Source organism: Cutaneotrichosporon cavernicola (genome assembly GCF_030864355.1).
Source record: "Cutaneotrichosporon cavernicola HIS019 DNA, chromosome: 5".
In the NCBI taxonomy this organism is placed as follows: domain Eukaryota; kingdom Fungi; phylum Basidiomycota; class Tremellomycetes; order Trichosporonales; family Trichosporonaceae; genus Cutaneotrichosporon; species Cutaneotrichosporon cavernicola.
In genome coordinates, this window is record NC_083397.1 from 409,320 (window position 1) to 430,566 (window position 21,247).

A 21,247-nucleotide genomic window follows, 5' to 3' on the forward strand; every position below is an offset into this window, starting at 1 on the left:
GCGACGGCGTTGTTTGTTGCATGCAGGATACATCGGATACGAAACACAGTGGACCCAAAGGAATCAGAGGCTATATGCTATGTGGGGATGTGGTGGTGGTGCGATGACGTTGCAAAAGTAAAGTTAGGGAAAGTAGTGATGGGGGTTGCGTGGTGGTAGAAAGTTTACGAGTTGGCTTTGTCGCGTGGTGAGGGGGTCCAGCTCCGGTCGACGTCTGGCCACGGCCGCGCAGGCTGGGCGAGGAAATCGTCGCCGTCCTCGAGCGAGAAGCGGTTGTCGCTGGCCGCCGCGCCAAACTCGCTTTCGGATGAGAAGCTCGGCTGGTGGCCGTTGTGGACGTACAGCTTGCCGCTGCGCCCGTTGGCGCCCTGGAACGTCGCCCCGTTGGGTCCAAACGTTATCACGTCGCCGGGTTGGGGCTGTTGACGTGCCGGCGAGCGGCGGCCGGAACGCTCGCTCTGAGCCGACCCGGGCCTGGCAGCAGCTGCCTCAGTTGAAGACGTAAAGGACTCGGTGCTCTTCAGCAGCGACGGATCGAGCGAGTAGCCGAGCGGCAGCGAGTCGTCGGGACCCGTGGTTGTACTCCCGCTGCGACCCATAGCGCCTCGGGCGATGACAGCGCGCACGCCGCCCATGTTGAACGGCAGCGAGTCGGTCGAGCTCACGCGACCCAAGTGGCGTCCAGCGCGGCGGGCAATTGGAGACGCCATGATGGCATTTGGCGTGCTGTCCAGCCCGTCGTCGAAGAACTGGTTGAGAGAGTGTAGCGCGCCGACGAGGTCGCCCATCGACGCGTTGTCGGGCACAGGCATAGGCGGCGAGGGCATCTCGAACGGCTGCTGCGACGCACCCCAGCCTGCGGCATGGTTGGAACCCGTGGCCAGGTCCGAGAACTGAAGGACGGAGAAGTGAGCCGACGCCGCGCGCGATTCAACAGATACGGTATTGAACACCGCAAGTACATTGCTGCGCGTAACTTCGGAGCGTTCCTTAGCCTCGGGCACACTCCAGCCGCTGTTCTCAATGGGGCCAAACAGCGAGTCACAGGGTTCAGAGACTTCGCCGCTGGTAAACAGCGGGAGGTCTAGGACATCCAGGGCCAGAGAGGCGTGTTTGGTCGACACGAGGCGGAGCAGCGGGCGCACGAGCTCGCAGTTGAACGGGGTCAGAATGGGCACTACATCCGAGTTGGCGAGGACAAGTGCGAGGATCTGTAGTGCCTTGTCCCTCATCCAGTCGTTCTGGTTGAGGACAAACCCGAGGAGAAGGGTGACGATCTCCAGGGCGTGTTTGTGGATATACTCGAGCAGAAGCTTCGCAGCTTGCCGGATGAAGTCGTCCTTGGAACGGAAGCGATTGTGCGCAAACGAGGTAAGAAGGCGAGCAAAACCAGCCTTGCCCTGGTCCTCGGCAATCGCAGCGAGGTCGGACGCCATACCTGCGAGCTCTTCGTTTGGTTCGCCGAGGTCCGTCGAGTGCAGCATCCACGGCAGTGCGGCCACGAAGCCGTGCAGCAGCCGAGTCTCGGGGTCGTCAATGAGCTCCGCGTCAGGGACCGAAGTAAGTCGTCGAATGAGGTCGAAGGTCATCATGTCCGTCTTGGACGACCGCAGACCGATCAGAAGAAGAGCCTGAAGGTTGGGCGGAGGACCAACCCAGTCTGCTGGGCGGAACGAGGAGAGGTGAGAGACGACTGCCGGATCGGCCAAGTTCGTCTTGTCTAAGACATGCGAAAAGAGCTCGATGACCTCGTTGAACTCTGGCTCGTACGGGGTACCCAGGCACGCCGTCACGCACCAGAAGATCTGTGGGTAGTTGCGCATGTCCTCAGCCGAGAGTGACTGGACAACGCACGCCAATGTCCGCAGGACTTCGCTGTTGAACGTCTGAATCTCGACCGCAGGGCTACCAAACGTCGACGACAGACGGGCGAGCATGTCGGACATCATGCGCGCGTTGATGTTGGGAGTGAGAATCCGGAAGACCTGGAATGACCGACACGCCAGGTGGCGAACAGTGCAGGAAGTGGCCCAGTCAAGGGCAAGACATCCCCACTGCTGGCGCAGCTGCGGGTGAGCCTGCTGCAGGATTCCGAGTACCTTGGCCACGAGGGTGGACATTCGGGATGGGGCGTGGGAGAACGTGTCCATGCTCCCAGTGTCGTCGGCCTTCCAAAACCGATCAGCACTTTGGTTGGCGAGAGCCGTCGTCTTGAGCTCGGCTGCCTCCCATGCAGATGCCCGTTCCGACAGCTCGAGCAAATGTGATCTCGAGAGTTGGCTGATCCACGTCCGAAGCACCTGGAAGAGCACGCGCTGGGCACCCTCACGCATCGCCACATTCGGGTCGTCGCAATGGATGAAGGCGACGTGGAGCATGGCAGGAAGGCGGCTCACTAGGAGCGGGTGAGCCAGCCTGCTGGGCAGCAGTTCACCTGCGAGAAGCAGAGCCATTTGACCATGCGACAGAGGTTTGGAGTGGAGCGTGCTGGCAAACAGCGCGTCAAGGTCAGCCAAGTTGCTGCTTGGGCTCGCAGGAGCATCGGCCTGTGCACTCGTGGCCATGTCGGATGGATGAACGAACTGGCAGATCTCTTCGAAGATGCTGTCTCCGGCAGGCGAGTCTGCGAGACAAGCCATGATTTGCTGCGCGTGCAGCATAAAGTCTGCGTTGCCGCGCTTGGCACCTTGCTCGAAAAGGAACTTGACAAGAGCCATGGTGTTGCGCGATCGGCCAGGACCTCCAGCGAAACTGAGCAGGATCTCGCGGACGTCCTCCAGGTGGTCGTCTGAGAAGCGGACCACAAGGTACACCAAGTTTGAGAGCGCTTGGTGCTCCAGTGCAATCTGGTCTGCCTCAGCCTTGCTATCCGACCCCAGAGCCATGACCTTCAGAAACGCGGGTAGGATTGAGAGTGTAGCATGTCGTCGTGGCGCTTCGAGCTGCGTCAAACGGATAGTGCACTCGGAGAGGAAAGGCATTGCGAGGTCGGCGAACATGACTGCCAGGCGCGCGGTCATCTCAAGTTGAGCCTTGCGGTAGACATTCGGAGCGGCGCTGCCCACGGAGGGCAAAACTGTGGCGAGCGAGGTCTGGTCCTCCGGATCGTGGAAGAGCCACTCTGCCAGCTGGAAAGCGCGCTGCCGCACTTCCGGGACGGGATGACCAAGCTTCGAAAGTGATAAACAGGCTAGCTGGGCTGGTGGAAGGACAATTGTTCCTTCGGAGACCATGTCCGCGACAACGCCGAAGAATGACGCCTCCAACGCAAAATGCTCGCCTTCGCCGAACGACTGGTGGAGGACCTCGTCGGCCAGCCTCTCCACGTCCCAGTTGTATTTCATGAGGGCGGTCAGCGCCTTGCGAGCAGTGTCGTGGTAGTTCGTCGGCGCCAACTGGAACAGGCCGCGGATCCACCGCAGCACAGTTAAAGGCTCAACGATGTGGTTCGAAGCTTGGCCTGCTGGGGTTGCATCGGCTGCCGAAATGAGCTTGCCGGAACAGAGGGATGCCATGGCCTCCGCGGAAGTGATAGAGAGCAACTTCGTCTTCGATTGCACGTCGTCGAGGTACTGTGCTCGTTCCTGTGAACCACCTGGGCCGTATGCTGCCGCAGCTGCCTGTAGGATACTCCCTTCGCGTGCCTTGACCACATCAGGCCTGCTTCCCAGGAGACACCAGTCCGCGCAGAGCTTGAAGATCGCGCCGCGCACCTCTTCGCCGAGGAACCGGTCGCTCGAATCGAGCTTGCCCAACGCGGTTGACAGCTTGTCCGTGACGATGCAGAACTCGCGCCGCAAGCTCTGCAGATCGTAGTCCTCGCGCCGGTCCGAGAGGAGCGTCAACGTGAGCTTGACGAACCCTATGAACGATGAGAGTATCTCAAGGTGTGACGACGAGTTCGCTCGGCCGTCGAGAAGAAGCGGCGAGACGAAGGAGAACACCCTAGCAGCCGCCGTCCACATTCCGCCATGACCAAGAGGCCGCGTTTGTCGGGAGGGAGTTGATTTATACGAGTCGGCCAGCCGACGGACGAACGTGAGCAGTTGCTCAGCGAGCGGCTTCAAGGCGGGGGCGCGGATCGAGCCCATGGCGAAGACCGCTGCGTCCTGGAATCGCCGGTCATCCCAAGTGAGTATCTGGACGAGGTAACCGAACAGCGCGGTTGAAATCATCACCGCGGATGCCGAAGCCGCGCCCTTCGATTGTTGCGAAAGCTTCTTCATTGGGTTCATGGTCCCACACAGAACCGACAGGTAGAGTCGCCATTGCTCAGCTAGGAGCCCTGGGTCGGACGTCGCGCGGTTGGGCGTGGTCCGAGAAGGCTTGCTGGCCGCCGACGCCACGAGACTGACGTGAGGCTGTAACCTCGTGACGAGACCCCCAACAAGTGAGCGCAGCTCGAGGGCAGAATCGGGCAGTTGGTCATTGACCTTGCTAATGAAGGCCGGGAGGAGGACGGCCCAGAGGGCATTGTCCTTGGGGCTGTCGCCCTCGGCCACTAGCTGGATAAGCTTACGACCTTTGATCGATTCAAGACGCGTCTTGTCCGTTTGCGTAAGCGTCGGCAGCTTGCAGAGAACCGCAATATCTGCGGGCTCGACCTCGTGTTCAAACATTTGGAGAACAGAGGCGGTCTTGGTCGGAACGTCCAGCATCACTCGGCTGATGCGGAAAGGCGCCGATGGCCCACGTTCGAGGCCACCCAAGTCGCGAGCAGCAGAGAAGACCCCATACGCCAACTTGCGGAGGTTGAGACAGGTCGAGCACAGAAGGAAGAGGCCACAGCCTTCAATCTTTGCCACGAATGCAGGGTCCATCGGGTCTGCGTCGGTACTGGAGCGGTGTTGCTCAGCGAGTTTCTCCAAGATCTGGAGCCACAGCCGAACGACACGAACGAGTTGTGACTCGAGAAGTCGGGTGCCCACAAAGTGACCTTTGAAGACGTGGTCGGTCTCAAAGATGAAATGACAGTATGTGCCCACCAAAGTCGCGCACATGATGGGGTCATTGGCGACGCGGCGCATGGTCTCGGCCGCTGCTTCGCACGTGATGGGACACGCGGAGAAGGTAGCGCGGCATAGAATGTCAACAAGCGGTCGGATCTCCTTTGCTGTGGAGAGCAGTGAAGGCAAGGGCTGCTCCAGGAGGGCCGCAAGGAGCCGGAAGTGGGGTTCGTGGCGGGATAGATAACCCAAATAGACATCACCATGTTTCCTCGTGATCTGGTCGCTCACGGGGTCCAAGGTCGCGCTGGATGCGTGAACTGCTACGTTTACAGTATCACTTGAGATGAGAATGTGCCCAACCATGCGGTCACAGCTCAAAAGTACGTTGAGCGACAGCGGCCCACACTTCTGGATGTACTCCTGCGCTTCGGGGATATTCTCAAGCGAGTTGTCAGGAGCCGGGCTGTATTTAGGAAAGTCGAACCGAGTGAAGTCTCCGCTGAGAGGCAGGCCAACTGGTGTGTTGTTGCCAAGGCTTCGGAGTGTCAACGTCGCAGCTCGCACAGCAACGTAAGCCCGGTCGGGTTGTAACACGTCTCGCGGCGAGCCGTCTTGGTGGCGGTTTGGGACACTGTTTCGCAAGAAATCGGCGATCAGTTCTTGACCATATTCGGTTTGGCGTGCCATGACATAGTGGAGAATCGCGACGAATGCCTCCAGCGGCATCTCCACGGGCAGGAGTTGGCCGGAATGTGGAGGGAAATGCCCTTGGAGGAGACCTTCGAGCCGCTTCCGTCTTGAGGTTGAGCTTTCTGTGATGCGATTCAGGTACACCCAAAGGATGTGGATGAAAGCGTTCATTCCGATGAGGCGATTTGTCCTGTCCTGCTAGTTAGCTGAGGATACAAAGAACCAACTCACCTTGGTCTTCGTCTGGATGGTGTCGATACACCACTGCCAATGCTCCATGAACACCTCGCGCGGAGACACAGCCAGTGCGACAATGACCAAAGGGAAGGCGACACTCCAGTACCGAGGCTTGGCCGCCATGGTGATCGCACGCTGGAGGACCACTGCGATTGCTCTTGCCCAGGTCGGGTGGTTGACCTCTGCTGTCGCCGTCTCAATGACGGGGTGAAGCAGATGTGTGAACGTCTCGGCGTACGCGATCTTGAGGGCAGTACCATGTGCATTTGCGAAGAATGCGGATAACGTGTCGATGAACTCGGCAGCCATCTCTAGCTCGCTCTCCGGGTACACCTACCAGAGTCAGTCTCTACTAACGGTGAGTCACCCACCCTGAGATTGAGCTTCCGTACTCCTTTGAGGATGTGCTCAACCTTGGCGTCCGTATCCTTCGTAACACCGGCGGAAGCGAGGGCGCTAAGTTCGCGGGTAAACCTGTCGCTAACGGTGAGGAAGCGCGTCTTGGACAATTCGCTCAGAAAGTCGACCAGCACGCCGGAGACAGCTCGCCTGTGCACCGTGTCTTCTGACCGTTCAGAACGGAAGACGCTGAAAGCCGAGTGCTCGAGGTTGAGAGCTACGTCGTCGCCGAGCTGCTCTCCTGGCACCACTCGGACAATCTCCATCAGCGTCCGGTAGTAGATATACCGTGCTGCTGACACTCTTCGTGCCCCGAGGACAGCTGCTTCGTCGTCGATGCCCATGCGGATCCCCATCGGCTGGGGATGGTACACGTCGCCAGAATGGGCTTTTTCGATGTGGTTGCGAACCCAAAGACCCAAGAGGTCGACGACTCGTCGTGCGTGTCGTCTGGTACAGTTCGCCATCGAGAGGATTAACGCGTCGAAAGACTCGTCTGCGCCTGCTTCCAATGTCGACGTCAACGCAATGTAAGAGTTCTAGAGTCAGTTGGCATTCTTCCCTCTCTACCTACCGCAGGCTTGGCCATGATTTTCTTGATCTTGCCATCAGCCGCAGCCCTGAACGCCTGGTAGACGATCTTGAGAGCCTCTTCTGCTGGTGTCTTACCAAACGCGACGGGGTCCTCGCTGCGTCCAAAGCCAGCCAGAACGCTTGTGTCGCTACCTCCACGCCCTCCTCGTGACGCGCGAGACGGCGTTGATCGGGTGTGAAAGTTCGGCATCGCAGGCACAGGATGATCTTCGGCTCGGAAGTTTGACGAAGACTGGGATGTTGTTGATCGCCCACCGTGGGATCGTTGGGAGGAATGCAAGGTCGCCACGCTCTGCTTGCTACCGTGATGCATGACGAATGACGGGGATACCGACACTGACGCCTTGGTGTTGGCCCGTGATCGTCCAGACTGAGAGGAAGACAGGTCCGCGTCAGTGCGGAATGGGTTCTGGAGCGCTGGATACCTCCCTGCCCTGTCCATCGGAGGTACCGGTGGTACGGCTCGCACCGGCCCCTGCTGGTTGGGTTTGAGGATGTTCTTCAGCGATGCGAACGATCCCTTCCTGGTCGCGAGCAGAGCTGCGCCGGGAGAAGTCTGTTGCGGCATCACCTGCGGCGCCTGCACCGTTCCCAGAGAAGTCGACGAGCCATTTGGGAACTTGCCTAGTCGCGGTGCGTCTGCGGCATGGTCGGCATACGAGGACGAGGTCGAGTGCGACAGGGCACTCCTCTGGGGAGTTGAGCGGGGTTGAGTGCCACCAAAGGGTCGGAGGCCCAAGTGATCAGATGACATGGAGTCATTGCGAAGCGAGTGGTCCGAGTCTGGGGAGCTAGAGCTTTGTCCAAAGGCTGACCTAGTGGGGAACGAGGGAAGGCTGTAGTCGTCCTCCTCCTCTTCAAGATCTAAGCGCGTTGGTCAGCCGGTGCGTCAAGTCGCCGGGGACGGTGCAAGTGTGTGTGTCGTACCTGGAATAATAATCTCCTCCATGGTTGCTCAAGAGGTAATGCGGAACGATTGGTAGCCCTGCGTCCTGCTCGCCTGGATAGACGGCTACCTGTTTGAATGGGAAAAAGAAGGTGAGAAGGACGATGACAAGGTGGTGTCGAGAAGGAGAGTGTAAGCTGAAATCGAAGCGGTTACTGGGCGATCAGTTGATCAAAGCGAGCAGGCGATGCGCAAGTTGGTACTTCTTGAATGTCTTGGGTGGCGGATCTGGGATTAGATCACTGGAATGGGCCCCGCACTTGGTGCCACAACCGGCGTTAGGGCCCACGTGGACTATTTAGTTCCGTTCGATTCTATAGTGACTCTGGTGGAGGTTGAGAATTCATTTGGTGATCCCTGGACTTGATGGGGAAGGTGGGAGAGCCGCGAGCCGCGCGCCGCGTGAGACGGTGACGTGTAAAGCCACCTTGATGTGCTAAGTGGCTAACTGGCTGCTGGCTGAGAGCACGTTCGAGAGGGTTCTGAGAGTACTGGCTCCTCTTAAAGAGAGGCTCTCCCACCGCACATTCCCCTCTTTCCCTCAAACCTTTCTCTTCTCTTAAACACAGAAGCGAATCAATAACCGTAAGTACAGCCCCACCTTCCTCCAACATCCATAGCATCTCCCAGAGGCTTATACTCACCCAGCTTTGCGGTTCACAACTACCTACGTTCCCTCTTGTCCCCTGTTATCCCACTCTCCTTCACCTAACTCGTCACAATGTCGTTTGCTCGCCGCTTCATGTCGACTTCCAGGACCATGGCGTGAGTACTAAATATACTTTCGAGCGATTGGCAGCCTGAGGCCGCCATTAGATGCGTAGGGGATTAATTGGCTTGGGTTTGGATTCTTTCGATCTTCAACGGCATCTCCGGAATCGCCGCAATCTGGGTGCAGGAAGCTGTGAAGAGTCGATTCACCTGTTGTGTTGCACAAACCAATGAAGCCGATGATTGCCCTGGACAGTTTGACTGACCCCAGCGACACCTTCTTCGACATTACCATCAACGGCCAGCCCGCTGGCCGCATCCAGTTCAAGCTCCATGACGACGTTGTCCCCAAGACCGCCGCCAACTTCCGTGCTCTCTGCACTGGCGAGAAGGGCTACGGCTACGAGGGCTCGGGCTTCCACCGTGTCATCCCTGACTTCATGCTCCAGGGTGGTGACGTGAGTTTGCTTTCAAATCGATCGAACTCTATGTGCTGACAGATGACAGTTCACCCGCCACAACGGCACTGGCGGCAAGTCGATCTACGGCGAGAAGTTCGCCGACGAGAACTTCAAGCTCAAGCACGACAAGCCCGGACTCCTCTCGATGGCCAACGCCGGCCCCAACACCAACGGCTCGCAGTTCTTCATCACCACTGTTCTTACCCCCTGGCTCGACGGCAAGCACGTCGTCTTCGGCGAGGTCACCCAGGGCCTCGACCTTGTCAAGAAGATCGAGTCGCTCGGCTCGAACTCGGGCAAGCCCAAGGCTGAGGTCAAGATCGCCAAGTCGGGCACTGTCTAAATAGAATTTTCCAAAACGCAGATGCGGACTCGCTGGCAGAAGCCACGGGTTCATCTGCGGAGTTGATCGGCGTCTGCAGTATGTATTCTGTAGTCGTCCAGTATGAAGAAGAAAAGAAGGCGCCTAGGTTGCTGGAGTGTTGCGTTGTTACCGCTCTGAAATAGATTAGCCTGTGAGCGAGTAAGCTGTGAGCGAGTAAGTCGCGGGCCGCGGGCGTGGCTTCTGGAGCGGTGTTCACGCGTCGTGTGCGCAGATATGTCGACATTTTCTCCATAGGCGGCAAGTTGCAACGCGTCCTGTTTAGTATGCGGACTTGGATGGATGGCTCCTATCGTTGCTCCCTCCGCCGACTGGGCCATTGATTGTACATGTGAGTGCTGGGCAGGACCCCAAGATGTCGAGCTGGGAGGCTTCGGGCTGAGTGAGTCTCTCCGAGATAGGACGAGGATTTCCGGCATAGGACGATTGAACTTTATCTGGCCCAGCTTGGTCAAAAGGTACTTGGACGCACCGGGAATCGAACAGTGCCAGGGTCGGTTGGGGACGGTGTGGAGATTCATGTCCGTGACGTTGCAGTGGCACGCGTCGCACGCCATCATCAACATTCCAACTGAACACTACTCACCACCCAACCCCACACGCCACAGCTCTTCCGGCACAATGGACGTCCTCAAAGCAGTTCAGACCTATGTGACAAAGATGATCACAGAGGTCCCGGGCATGAAGGTGCTCCTCCTTGACGCCCACACTGTGAATTGAACCGCGGCCTGCGCTAACAGCAGACTCCCATCGTATCGCTTGTTGCGACACAATCCGAGCTTCTTGCGCACGAGGTCTACCTGACAGATAGGATAGACAAGTGAGTGCTTGGTGGGACTCGCTTATAGTAGCAATTCGCGAGAAGCACTCAACCACCTGTCATGTATTGCCTTCCTCTCGCCCACCCCCGCGTGCATTGAGCTCGTCAAGCAGGAGCTCGCGCAACCGCGCTATGGATCCTACTGGCTCTGTAAGCCCTGGTGTCCATTGTTTAGCTAACAGAAGTCTTCTCGAATGCGTTGACTAAGAGTCAGATCGAGGAGATGGCGACCGTCGACGAGTTCGAAGTCGTCAAGGAGGTCCAGGTGGGTGCGAGGTGGGACATGCTGACCGCAGGAATACTTTGCAGACTACTTGGCACAGTACCCATCACTGTTCACCTTGACACAGGCAGCACTCGCTGACGGCGGCGAGGGGCCACCCAACGTGGGTATCGTTTGCGGCTGCGCTGACCCTAGCCACCAATCTACCTTCCTTCCCCCGATGACATCCCACCATCCATGCTGGATAACCACACGCGTGCCATTGTGGCCATGCTCCTGAGTATAAAGAAACGACCAGTGATCCGGTGGGAGCGCATGTCTCAGGCTGGCCGTAAGCTCGCAGCGGATGTACACGCAGCCATCGGCCACCAGCCGTACCGCGACCTCTTCGACTTCCGATCGACCGCTGGCCCCGCACCACTCCTCCTCATCCTCGACAGGCGAAACGATCCTGTCACCCCTCTCCTATCGCAATGGACGTACGAGGCGATGGTGCACGAGCTCGTGGGCATCCACAACGGGCGCGTGCACATCAATAGCGAGGAGCGCGTCGAGCTCCGCGACCTAGTGCTGTCCACGTCATCGGACTCGTTCTTCGAGAAGAACCTCTTCTCCAACTTCGGTGACCTTGGTGCAGCTGTCTCGCAGTACGTCACGGACTACTCGGCGCGCTCGTCATCGATGGGCGCTGGCGCCGCGTCGAGCAGCAGCCGTATCGAGACGGTGGCGGACATGAAGCGCTTCGTCGAAGAGTACCCCGAGTTCCGGCGGCTAGGTGGCAACGTCACCAAACATGTCACCCTCGTCGGCGAACTCTCGCGCATCATCGAGCGCGACGACCTGCTGGCTGTTTCCGAGGTCGAACAGTCGCTGGCGTCGCAAGAGTCGCATGCGAGCGACGTGCGCGCTGTGCAGCAGATCATCGCCTCCCCGAAAGTACCAGCGCAGAACAAGCTGCGCGTCGCCATCCTGTACGCACTGCGATATCAGAAGTTCTACGGGAACCACATCACCGCCGTCGTTGATGCTCTCATCACCGCCGGCGTCTCTGCCGACAAGGCGCGACTCGTGTATGTCATGCTCAACTTCGCGGGTGCAGATGTGCGGCAGGACGACCTGTTCATGAACGACAATCTGTTCTCTCGCGGCAAGAGCGCGCTCAAGGGCCTCAAGGGCGTCGAGAACGTGTACACTCAACACACACCTCATCTCATGGAGACGCTCGACCTGCTGTTCAAGGGGCGGCTGACAGAGCGCTCCTACCCGTTCATGGAGGGTGACGAGGGCGCCCGTTCTCAGCGTCCGCAGGACATTATCGTGTTCATCCTCGGTGGCGCGACGTATGAGGAGAGCCGAGCGATCGCGCTGCTGAACCAACGTCTTGCGGGCAACGAGGGAGGACCGGGCGGCACCCGAATTCTCCTCGGCGGAAGCTGCGTGCACAACTCGACCAGCTTCCTCGACATGGTGACCGCTGCTGCTGAAACCTGGCCCGATAGCATCTACGGACCACCCCCCAATGTTGCACCCTCACCTGGTGTGCCTAGTCTCCAGCCCTCCCCGACTCCTGGCGGACCCAGTATCAACCTCCGCGCAGGAGGTTATGAGCTCAATGTGGGAGGCACAGGTGGCTCGGGCCTGTTCCGCAGCGCGCAGGGTAACGATGTCGCAGCCAACGTCCAGCTCGGCGGCGGGCTGCAGCATGTGGGGGAGGGCATCCGCGATGGTGCAGGGCGGCTGTGGGGTAACGTCCGACAGCGGATGGAGGAGCGAGCCAGCAGAAGCGGGACGCCACCGGCACGGTAGCGGATACAGTATGCAACCTTAGAGCACTTGTGCCCAGAATGTGATGCATCTAAATACAAACAGTAGTGTGTTCTAACATCTATGCCCTTCCCTTGTGCTTGCGGCCGCCGCCCTTGTCACCCCGGTTGCGGTAGTAGGCCTTCTTGACCTCTCCGTCGTCGACTTTCTGCGCCTTCACCGGCACGTCCTCGTCGTCCGAGTCGTCGACCTTCTTGGGCTTGATCGAACCCACAGAGATGTTAACCTTCGGTGGAACGGAGAAGCCAAACGCCTTGCCAACCTTGGCGAGGTCGAGCTTGTTGACGTCAAAGATCTTCTTGAGGGAGTAGCTAGCGTACGCCTGGAGGTAGGAGCGGTACCCGTCGCGCGCGGTGGTGTTGAGGTAGTGGTTCTTGGAGATGAGGCTCTCAAGCTGGCGCTGCACGTCGGCGACCTTGCGCTGAGGGAACTGGTACTCGTTGAGCGGGACCTTGGCGACCTTGAGGAAACGGAGGAAGCCGAGCTCGCTGGGGAGCAGGAAGAGGAGGGACTTGCCTGCCTTGCCAGCACGGGCGGTACGGCCCACACGGTGGATGTAGTCGCGCGGGTCATCGGGGGGGTCGAACTGGATGATCCAGTCGACCTTGGGGATGTCAAGGCCACGCGCCGCCACGTCCGTACACAGCAAGATGCCCGATTGTGCGTTGCAGAACTCGAAGAACGTGTTGGTGCGCTTCTGCTGCTTCTGCTTGCCGTGGAGGTCGAGCACCGGCACGTCGATGTAGTTGAGTAGCTCGGCGTGGTACGACACCGAGTTGCAGCTCGAGAAGAAGACGATCACCTTCTTCTTGAGGTTGCGCTTCAGGAACGTGAAGAGCAGGAGGAAACGCTGGTCACTGTCGCACACGACGTAACCCTGCTCGAGGAACTCTGCCGTGCTAGTGTCCTTCTGCTGGTCGACGTTGATGTACAGCGGCCCAGTGCGGAGCGAGATGCGCGCAAGGTCAGTGACCTTGGTCGTCTGAGTTGCCGAGAACAACATCGACTGGCGATTCTCTGCCGTCAGCTTCAGCGGGACCCGGAAGCTCACCGTTAGGGAGGATCTTGATGATCTGCTTCATCTCCTCCTCGAAACCAACCTCCAGGATACGATCGGCCTCGTCAATGACCAGCGCCTTTAGGTTCTTGAACACGAACCCCTTCGTGTTCTGGAGGTGGTCGAGGAGACGCCCAGGTGTGGCGACGAGGAGGTTGACGCCTTTGACGAGCTTGTCCGCTTCAGCCTTGCGGTTCGCGCCGCCCATGACGATACCGAACGTCTGTGAGTGTCCAGCCATGAGGTCCTTGACAACCCCGAGGATCTGGAGCGCGAGCTCACGCGTAGGCGAGATGATCACGACACCAGTACCGTTTGCCGGCTTGAACCGGAGGGAGTGCAGCATCTCGACACTCGGCACGAGGAACGCAATCGTCTTGCCGGATCCCGTCCGCGCCGCGCCGAGCACGTCCTTGCCGGCAAGAAGAGGCGGAATAGTGCGCGCCTGCACTTCAGTCATGGTTTCGAAGCCCATGTGCTGCACGGCATCCAGTGTCTGCCTGGACAGAGGGAGGGAGTTGAACGGCACGCGCTCATACTCGTTCGCAGCAGGTCCGTCGAGCATGACCTTGGACGAGGAGGGCTCTGGGGTCTCCTCGGCGACATCGTGGGATGGGGAGGGCGAAGCCTCCTTGGGTGGGACCTCGGCGGCCTTGGAGGAGCGCTTGCGCTTCTTGTTGCCGTCGCGGAGTGCCGACATGGTATCTGTGCGATGCGTGTTGTTGCCACAGAGCCTTGCACTTGGCTTCCAGGAGTTAGTATTGAGGGATTGCCACCAACTTTATTGGATCAAATGGAAAAATTATGCGAGAATAATCAGATTTGATTCCGCGGCTGCCCTTCGCACCCATCTGCCAGAATTTCGGACACCCCCTCTAGAACTTTGGCCTCTTAAACTCGAAGTCAGCTCCTCTCTCATCAACTCCCCATCACAACATCCACTCGCGTCCTCGACGGACTGCATCCATCTCGAAAAGAGCCAGCGGCTCCGCTCGCACAAGTGAGTAACTCTTCATTCTATTACAGCGGTGCTGGATGGCCTTGGACAACCACCGAGGCTTGTCCTCACCACCATCCGGATGACTCTGTGTATCAATTCAAACTAGAGTCTGTTATGGCCAAGCGCCGAAGACACTTAAACGCACTATTCTGAACCCCTCCTTTCTCGGTTACATGCATTGTACGCAAGCTGACTGGTAGAACCTTCCTCACCACCTTGCGAGCCTTGCGCCCTGGCTTCCTCTGCCTGCCTTTCGTGAGTATCTCTCCCCATCCTTCTCATGATGTCCCACTTGGGAATTACCGCCTGAGGCTGGCCTCCGCGGGCGTCTTCATTGCCGTCGGCGGAGGTCAACATTGCAGACAAAACATGGCTGTTTTATTCTACTGATCCCTTCCTTCCCATCGTTTGTGAGCGTAGCTGACAGACCAGGACTCCATTTCGCCCCTCGTTTCACACATTGCCTTGACCCGCAACCGACACGTAAGTCTCGTCCTCCATCTTTTCTGTTTATAAATGATGATCACATCACGACGGTCTACTGAGCAAAACCATTGCTGAAAAGGCCCGAACCCATACACCCGGGCACTTCTCTGAATCTCCCACAATTAGCTGCCTTTTTGAGACTGTCCAGCTGACATTAGAATGGCGCGGTCATCTGTTGGGGGGCCGTCCAGGCAACGGGTTCCTCCCCCACCACCAGCCGTGTCGGGCTTCAACCCCGCACGCACCCACTTTGCCCTTGCCCTTCCAGCGCTAGGCGCGGCGGACAAGGTGCAGGTCTGGGACGTCGCTTCGGACTCTGTCGTCTCTGAATGGGAGCTCCCCGGAGCTGCCAAGGCCACAGCGGTCTGCTGGTCTTCCATCTCTGTTTCTGGGGCGACCAAGAAGCGGAGGCGAAGGAAGTCGGGCGCCGAGGGGTCGGGCGCTGACGAGGACGTCCTCCTCGTTGCGTCCACCAAGGGCGACCAGTCCAACCTGGTCGTCTACTTCCCCAACAAGGGCGAGGCTTTGAGGACCATCTCGCTGCCAGCGAAGGCTACAGCGATGTGGTCTGACGAGCACGGTGTGATCATCGCGACGGAGTCCAACCTCCTCGTGCTTGGTCCCGAGGCTGCGGCCATTGCCCATACTTTCGACTTGCCATCAGCAGTCAAGGCACCATCAGCCGTCGCTCTCCTCCCCACATCCACTGGCGAGGAGCTGCACGCGATCGTTGGCGCCAAATCTGTTGTAGCAGTCCACCTGTCCACCACCTCATCCTCCATCACCCACACCTCTTCCCCCCTCCCCGTGTCGACGACGTCGGTCACCTCGTTGCAACCATTGCCAAACACACAACAAGGCGCGTCCTTCCTTGTCGTGTGCGAGGAGGACCGCACGGTCAATCAGTACACCTTCCCCAGTTCACCAACAGCTGCACCAAAACTGTCGTACCGCTACACCTCGCCAACATTATCACCAGTGCATTCAGTGGCGCTGTCCGACGAGTTTGTGGCTGCCCTGCACTGTGACGGCGAGATCTCTGTCTTCGCTGTTGCTCTGACCGACCTCGACCTCGCCCGGCCAAAATCGAACAACAAGCCGTCCAAGGTGAAGCTTGTCGAGGGCAAGGAGGAGAAGATCGCCAGCATTTGTCGCATCGAGTTTGCACCGGTCGATGATGGTGCGCCGGCCGTGCTGTCGTGCGGTCGCATGGTCGGCGGTGGCCGCGTGAAGTGGTACTCGGTGACCATTGAACAGCCCGAGGGTGGCCTTGCTACCAACGTCGTCGTCAAGACCGACGCGCAGGACCTCGTCGCGCCCAAGGACACGGCAAAGGGCTCCAACAACCTCCAACGCTACAAGGCTCCTGCCAACGCCATCCAGGCTGCGGATGACGAGAAGGACGAGCAGACCTCGGCCCTCCCAGCGGACGTGGACATGGCCGACCTGACTCTTGGCGAGCGCCTCCTCGCTGCGCCCACTGGTGCCCAACCCAACGGCGACGCTGCGGCGCCCGCTGCCAAGGGCGCCACCAACGCAGCCTCGCTCACTCGTCTCCTCGTCCAGGCGCTGCACACCTCGGACCCTGCGCTCCTCACCCTCTGCCTTTCCCATCGTGACCCGGTCCTCATCCGTAACACGGTGCGCAAGCTTCCGGTGGACCTCTCGCTGCCTCTGGTCAAAGCGTGTGTCGAGCGCCTCGGCCAGGGCAAGGGCGCCCACCGCCGCGGCGGTGGCCGTGGTGGCATGCAGAACGAGCAGCAGGGCCGTGGCACTGTGGAGTGGGTCAAGGGCGTGCTCATCGAACGTGGTCACATCCTCATGACCATCCCGTCCCTTCCTGCCCAGCTCGCTCAGCTCTCCAACCTCCTCGCGTCCCGAATGGAGCTCTACCAGCCTCTTGTCTCCCTCTCGGGCCGCCTCGACCTTGCACTCTCCCAAATCGCGCTGCGCCGCCAGGCCGCTGAGGCCAAGGAGGTCGACCAGGGCGACGGCGAGCACTACGTCGAGGGCGAGAGCGACGACGAGGTGCCAATCGAAGTCGGCGAGGAGGACGAGGACGACATCGAGGACGTCAACATGATGGCTGGCTCGAGTGACGAGGACGACGGCGATGAGGATGAGGATGAGGGGGATAGCGAGGACGACGACAGCGAGGACCCGCTGGACTCGGATGAGGAGGGGCTGCTCGACCTCGAGGCCGAGGAGAGCGACGACGACGAGGATGAGGAGGGCGACTCGGACGACGAGTGATCATTTGTACCGCATAGCATCATGTCAGCATTAGGATAATGGCACATTACAACCAGGCGGTGGAGTTGCATGCTGAAGCCTGCAGTCACTAGCGTCTCGTGTGAGAGGTAGCTGTGGGTGGTGGCACAAGGCACGGAAACCTTGACCGCTGCCACTAATTTTGACCTCGCCGCTGGATGCTATGCAATGTTCGGCGGATTTTCTCCCCAATATCAGTCCACCATTCGCGCAAGTAGAGAGCCATAATTTAGAGGAGCAGGCGCGAGGTGGAATCAAGCAACCAAACGAGTCGTGAATGTGCAGAAGCATGTGCCTTCACAACAAATTCATGCCGATCGATCCCCGCCGCAATCACTTTTTCACAACCTTCCAACCAACCTTCCCTCCTTCCTCACCTTCTACTCCAGTCCCACCTTTAACGCACCCCAGTCGGCCCCAACTGCGTTGCCAATGCTTCCCACACCCGCCTTACATTCAGGTTGCCTTTCTAGCACCCCCGGGCCCGAACATACTATTTCCCAAATCCATAATAACCGCAGCCTCGTTATATCAGTCGGTAGATTAAATGACTCTTATGCTGGTTTTCCGGTTGATCATTCGGTCGTGGGTTCGAGCCCCACACGAGGCTAGTACGTTCTAGAGCGTGCGCAGATCTTTTGGGCTATCCAGCTTCACCCAGGAGATGTGGTGAACCAGTTGTACACGAACTCGTCGCATGGCTGGCGATGGAATCGCCACCTAACACCTCATCCTTCCCACCCTTCCCCCATTTGCATCTGCCCAAGGGAAGCAAGGCGGTTATGATTTCGTCCCGGCCCAGAAACGTGACATGCCATATGAGAATGCCAATGTGGCGATCAATGTGGTGTCTCCAACACAGTCTCGTGTGGCCAACTCCTTTTCGTGGAAACACTCTGTTGGCTGACACTCCATCCCCATCTTCTGTTACCTTCAATCTCATCCAACCTACAGAAGAGACAGTGACGCCAATGAAAACCTGGCGACCGTACTCGTCTCATCTATTGGCTGGCACTGGACCAAAAACTTCCTCAATCACTTCCCTTCCCCTCACACCCCATCCAGAAGATGGGATGCTCGTACTCTGAGCAGATACTGACGCTTGTGTGGATTGAACACACGACCGAACGAATGGTGCTGAAGCTTCACTCGCTCGCTCTCCCACTGAGCTAAAGCGTCTGATGTGGCGTTGTGGTTGTTTTGTAGGAAACTGCCCTGGAGTTGGCGACAGAAAAGTGCCACCAAGCCCGAAATTTTGCTCCCGCACGTATCGCACAGGCCACTCCACCTCGTATATCTACCTAGCCCGCAGTACCGTTTCGATGCATCTACACATCACCCCTCCACACGGGCTATTGCAGAGCTACCTTCCTGCATCCCGGAGGACCTCCAGTTCAATCTGGAGGCACCACACCTAACATGTTTGGGGAGGAGCCCGGCGAGGACATCGCACGGCGAGATTGCTTCGTCAATCTCTTCATTTTGAGAAACCGGGTGTTTCTGGGCCGTGTGAGAGAAACCCCACCTAGCTATCTCCTTAGCTTAGGGATGTGCAGGAGAAGATGGTGTGGCGGTCGTTGACTGTTTTCTCTCCCTACCTCACCATACATCTTATCCCTGGATCCCACGAACTTGCCAACATCTGGCAGCCGCCTCTCCAAATTCTCCAGAACTTGAAAAGAGCTTTCTCAAGCCGTTCCCGCTCTTCTTGCCCATCGCGAGCCGAAGATAAGCTACCAGAAATTCACAACATCCATCGGGCGCGTGGCGAAATGGCATCGCTTCTGACTACGAATGGTACATCAGAAGATCGCGGGCTCGACCCCCGTCGTGACCTATAGTTGCTTGGAGATATCTGAGCTCCTCTTTTAGCTGGACAGAGCGGTTCTGGAAGCAGGAGCGCAGGAATTTGAAGCCGGCCGAGAAAGGACCATATCTCCCATCTCAGACATTCAAACTGGCACGAGTGAAACTGAGTGGCACTCGTCTTTGGCCGTGTCTGATAGACCCCGGTTGCCATGCTCATGGCTACCCCTTCCGGGTGTTTTTTATTCCTCCCGTATCCTCGTCTAACAAAAGGTGGCCCTAAAGGGCACACGACGTCATTGCCTGCATGAAGATCCACGTCTCATGTCCGGCGTCCAAAGCCAAAGAGCAACCGAAGGCTAACAAAGGCCAACTATCCAGTCCATCCCGCTGAAATCTCAGCGAGTGTCTCCTCCTCCCTCAAACGCTACCTTGGGGAACTGGTATGGAGGACCCAAGTCTTGAGGACGTGGAGGGACGGCCGCGATCACGGGCTTGGCGACGATGGGCCGACTTGCGTTGATGCTGTCGGCCGACTGGACGTGGTGCGATTCCAGGCTCCTGTTGGAAGACTGTGCAGATGATGTGCATGGGAGATGGTCCTTGGACGGGGATGGTACCGACACCGACGAGGGCTCAGCTTGGTGTGGGATGGAGGGAAGTGGGGAGGTGTTGTGGAGGGCTGGAGGGAACGCCGGGCCAGGCCAATGGTCTACGGCCGGCACTGTTGAGAGCCCGAAGTCGTGAGCCGGAGTCTTGAGGAGGCTCCACATCAGCCGCTTGTGGCGCACAAAGGCACCAGCGAGGAGGAGTGCCACCACACCGGCGAGCACGGCTCCGATGATGGCCGTCGTGGGTACCGCGGCGGCTTCAGTTGTCTGAGCTGGGGTTGTTGGCTGCTGGAGGAGGACAGGCATGGCGTAGTATCTGGTGGGTTGGGTTGATGAAGGAGTTATGTACTTGTAGGTTATGCGTGGACGTGTCGCAGTTCCTTGAGCATCATGGCAACTCGTGAGATTGGCAAGTGGACAGCATGACGGCTAGTGTGTCCAGTGAGAACGTCAGCGACGGAGCCTATCCGATCTTGGAGCTGTACAAGTCTGATCTATGCATGTCTAGTATACAACCTACCTCTGCGCCCACGACGAGTCGTGCCACCTCTTGACCATCCGCCCGCTCTCCTGCCCAATTGCGAACACTGATGTCAGCTTGACTGCCAGATCATAACTCACATTCTCGCTCATCTGCTTCCATGCCCTCGCGGAACACTTCTCCTGTGCCAGCTGTACCTTCGGGGATGGAGCTGATGTCCATGCTCGCGTGGTGTGCTGCGAGGTCTTCAAGAGCAGGTAGGCGGTCTGTGAAGGCCTGAAGTCAGCTCGCGCCTCTCATAGGGAAAGCTAAATGAGAGACAAAGACACAGTCTGCTGAAATGCCGGACGTTCAGCTAAACATACCTTCAGCAACATCGCGAGCAGGCTATCACCACTGTCCCAACTGCTGTCAGCTTGTCTAACTGGGTGAAGCTAACATCTTGGCAATCGCCGCTCCGAAGCGGTACCACCATCCTCCGGCGCCAACAAGGCTACTGAGTTTGACGGCGGGCGCGCTGGCGTTCAAGTTCGCCCGGATACGTTGCGTGAACGGCTGTGGGACGGTGAACGTCGCGAATTCGCTGGTGTGAGTATGCCGACTAGAGAGGTAATGAGAGATTGAGTTGGGCGGTTGGAGAGAAAGAGGGCGCGGGGGGGGCGGCAGGAGGAAGGAGGCTGAAGGGTGGTTTGTGGAGGGAGACGTTGAAGGAAGGAAGGTTGCATGGAGTGAGAGGAACATCCTGCTACATCGACGAACAAGGCAGCAGGTTGCCCCCTATCGCCAACAACACCGGACTCACTTCTGCGCCAGGGTCCGTGCGAGCCATAATGGCAACTCGACCTTCGTGCCGGACTGGAGATGCTCCTCACTTCCGCCCTCAAGATACCCAAGGCCGGGGACATCAAGCGTGAACGTGCATGGCAGTTTCTGGTGTCAGCTGACAGGAATCGGCCAAGGGCTGAGGAGGTGAGGGCCACATTGAGCCATGTTATTTGACAGCTGCCATGATAGAAGGGAGGGAAAGAATGAGTGAAGGAGTGATCTTGCAGCTGTTCCACACCTGCCAAAGCTGCACTCACATGCTGGTCGGCGAGGATGGACGTGAGCGAGTAGTATTCGTCTTCCATAGTATTTGCGCGGCTCCGAGGCCGTGATGTGTGATGACAGCGATGAGAGTGGGGTGGATATGAGTTTGAGAGTTGACGGTTGAGTTGAACGCGAAATCAAAATGGGTCATGCTAATGACCAGTCGCGTCCCTGGGCGACGCGTTTGCTCCCGCTCCCACCTTAGCAGTG

General features: G+C 58.4%; 6 protein-coding genes across 6 annotated transcripts; 3 read left to right on the forward strand and 3 right to left on the reverse strand.

Annotated features, from left to right (window-relative positions):
* Window positions 1-164: 164 nt before the first annotated feature.
* Window positions 165-7,818, reverse strand: TAO3 (uncharacterized protein; the record flags this gene model as incomplete). Its single annotated transcript, XM_060601324.1, has 6 exons — window positions 165-5,834; window positions 5,871-6,209; window positions 6,248-6,814; window positions 6,850-6,988; window positions 7,205-7,733; window positions 7,797-7,818. The coding sequence occupies 6 exons, from the start codon at window positions 7,816-7,818 to the stop codon at window positions 165-167; spliced, it is 7,266 nt and encodes a 2,421-aa protein (XP_060457829.1).
* Window positions 7,819-8,536: 718 nt separating this feature from the next.
* On the forward strand, window positions 8,537-9,330 carry CcaverHIS019_0501930 (uncharacterized protein; the record flags this gene model as incomplete). The annotated part of the gene is made up of 3 exons (XM_060601325.1): window positions 8,537-8,580; window positions 8,798-8,984; window positions 9,034-9,330. The coding sequence occupies 3 exons, from the start codon at window positions 8,537-8,539 to the stop codon at window positions 9,328-9,330; spliced, it is 528 nt and encodes a 175-aa protein (XP_060457830.1).
* Window positions 9,331-9,990: 660 nt separating this feature from the next.
* Window positions 9,991-12,218, forward strand: VPS45 (uncharacterized protein; the record flags this gene model as incomplete). Its single annotated transcript, XM_060601326.1, has 6 exons — window positions 9,991-10,080; window positions 10,113-10,189; window positions 10,221-10,339; window positions 10,375-10,454; window positions 10,486-10,575; window positions 10,608-12,218. 6 exons carry the CDS (start codon window positions 9,991-9,993, stop codon window positions 12,216-12,218), a joined length of 2,067 nt encoding a protein of 688 aa, XP_060457831.1.
* A 79-nt stretch (window positions 12,219-12,297) lies between these two features.
* Window positions 12,298-13,858, reverse strand: HAS1 (uncharacterized protein; the record flags this gene model as incomplete). The annotated part of the gene is made up of 2 exons (XM_060601327.1): window positions 12,298-13,253; window positions 13,288-13,858. 2 exons carry the CDS (start codon window positions 13,856-13,858, stop codon window positions 12,298-12,300), a joined length of 1,527 nt encoding a protein of 508 aa, XP_060457832.1.
* Window positions 13,859-13,991: 133 nt separating this feature from the next.
* UTP5 (uncharacterized protein) lies at window positions 13,992-17,032 on the forward strand (the record flags this gene model as incomplete). The annotated part of the gene is made up of 6 exons (XM_060601328.1): window positions 13,992-14,000; window positions 14,271-14,293; window positions 14,494-14,548; window positions 14,726-14,776; window positions 14,938-14,953; window positions 14,997-17,032. 6 exons carry the CDS (start codon window positions 13,992-13,994, stop codon window positions 17,030-17,032), a joined length of 2,190 nt encoding a protein of 729 aa, XP_060457833.1.
* A 2,222-nt stretch (window positions 17,033-19,254) lies between these two features.
* PSF3 (uncharacterized protein) lies at window positions 19,255-21,078 on the reverse strand (the record flags this gene model as incomplete). Its single annotated transcript, XM_060601329.1, has 7 exons — window positions 19,255-19,783; window positions 19,988-20,054; window positions 20,089-20,224; window positions 20,314-20,353; window positions 20,388-20,531; window positions 20,751-20,878; window positions 21,031-21,078. 7 exons carry the CDS (start codon window positions 21,076-21,078, stop codon window positions 19,255-19,257), a joined length of 1,092 nt encoding a protein of 363 aa, XP_060457834.1.
* Between the last annotated feature and the right edge of the window lie 169 nt (window positions 21,079-21,247).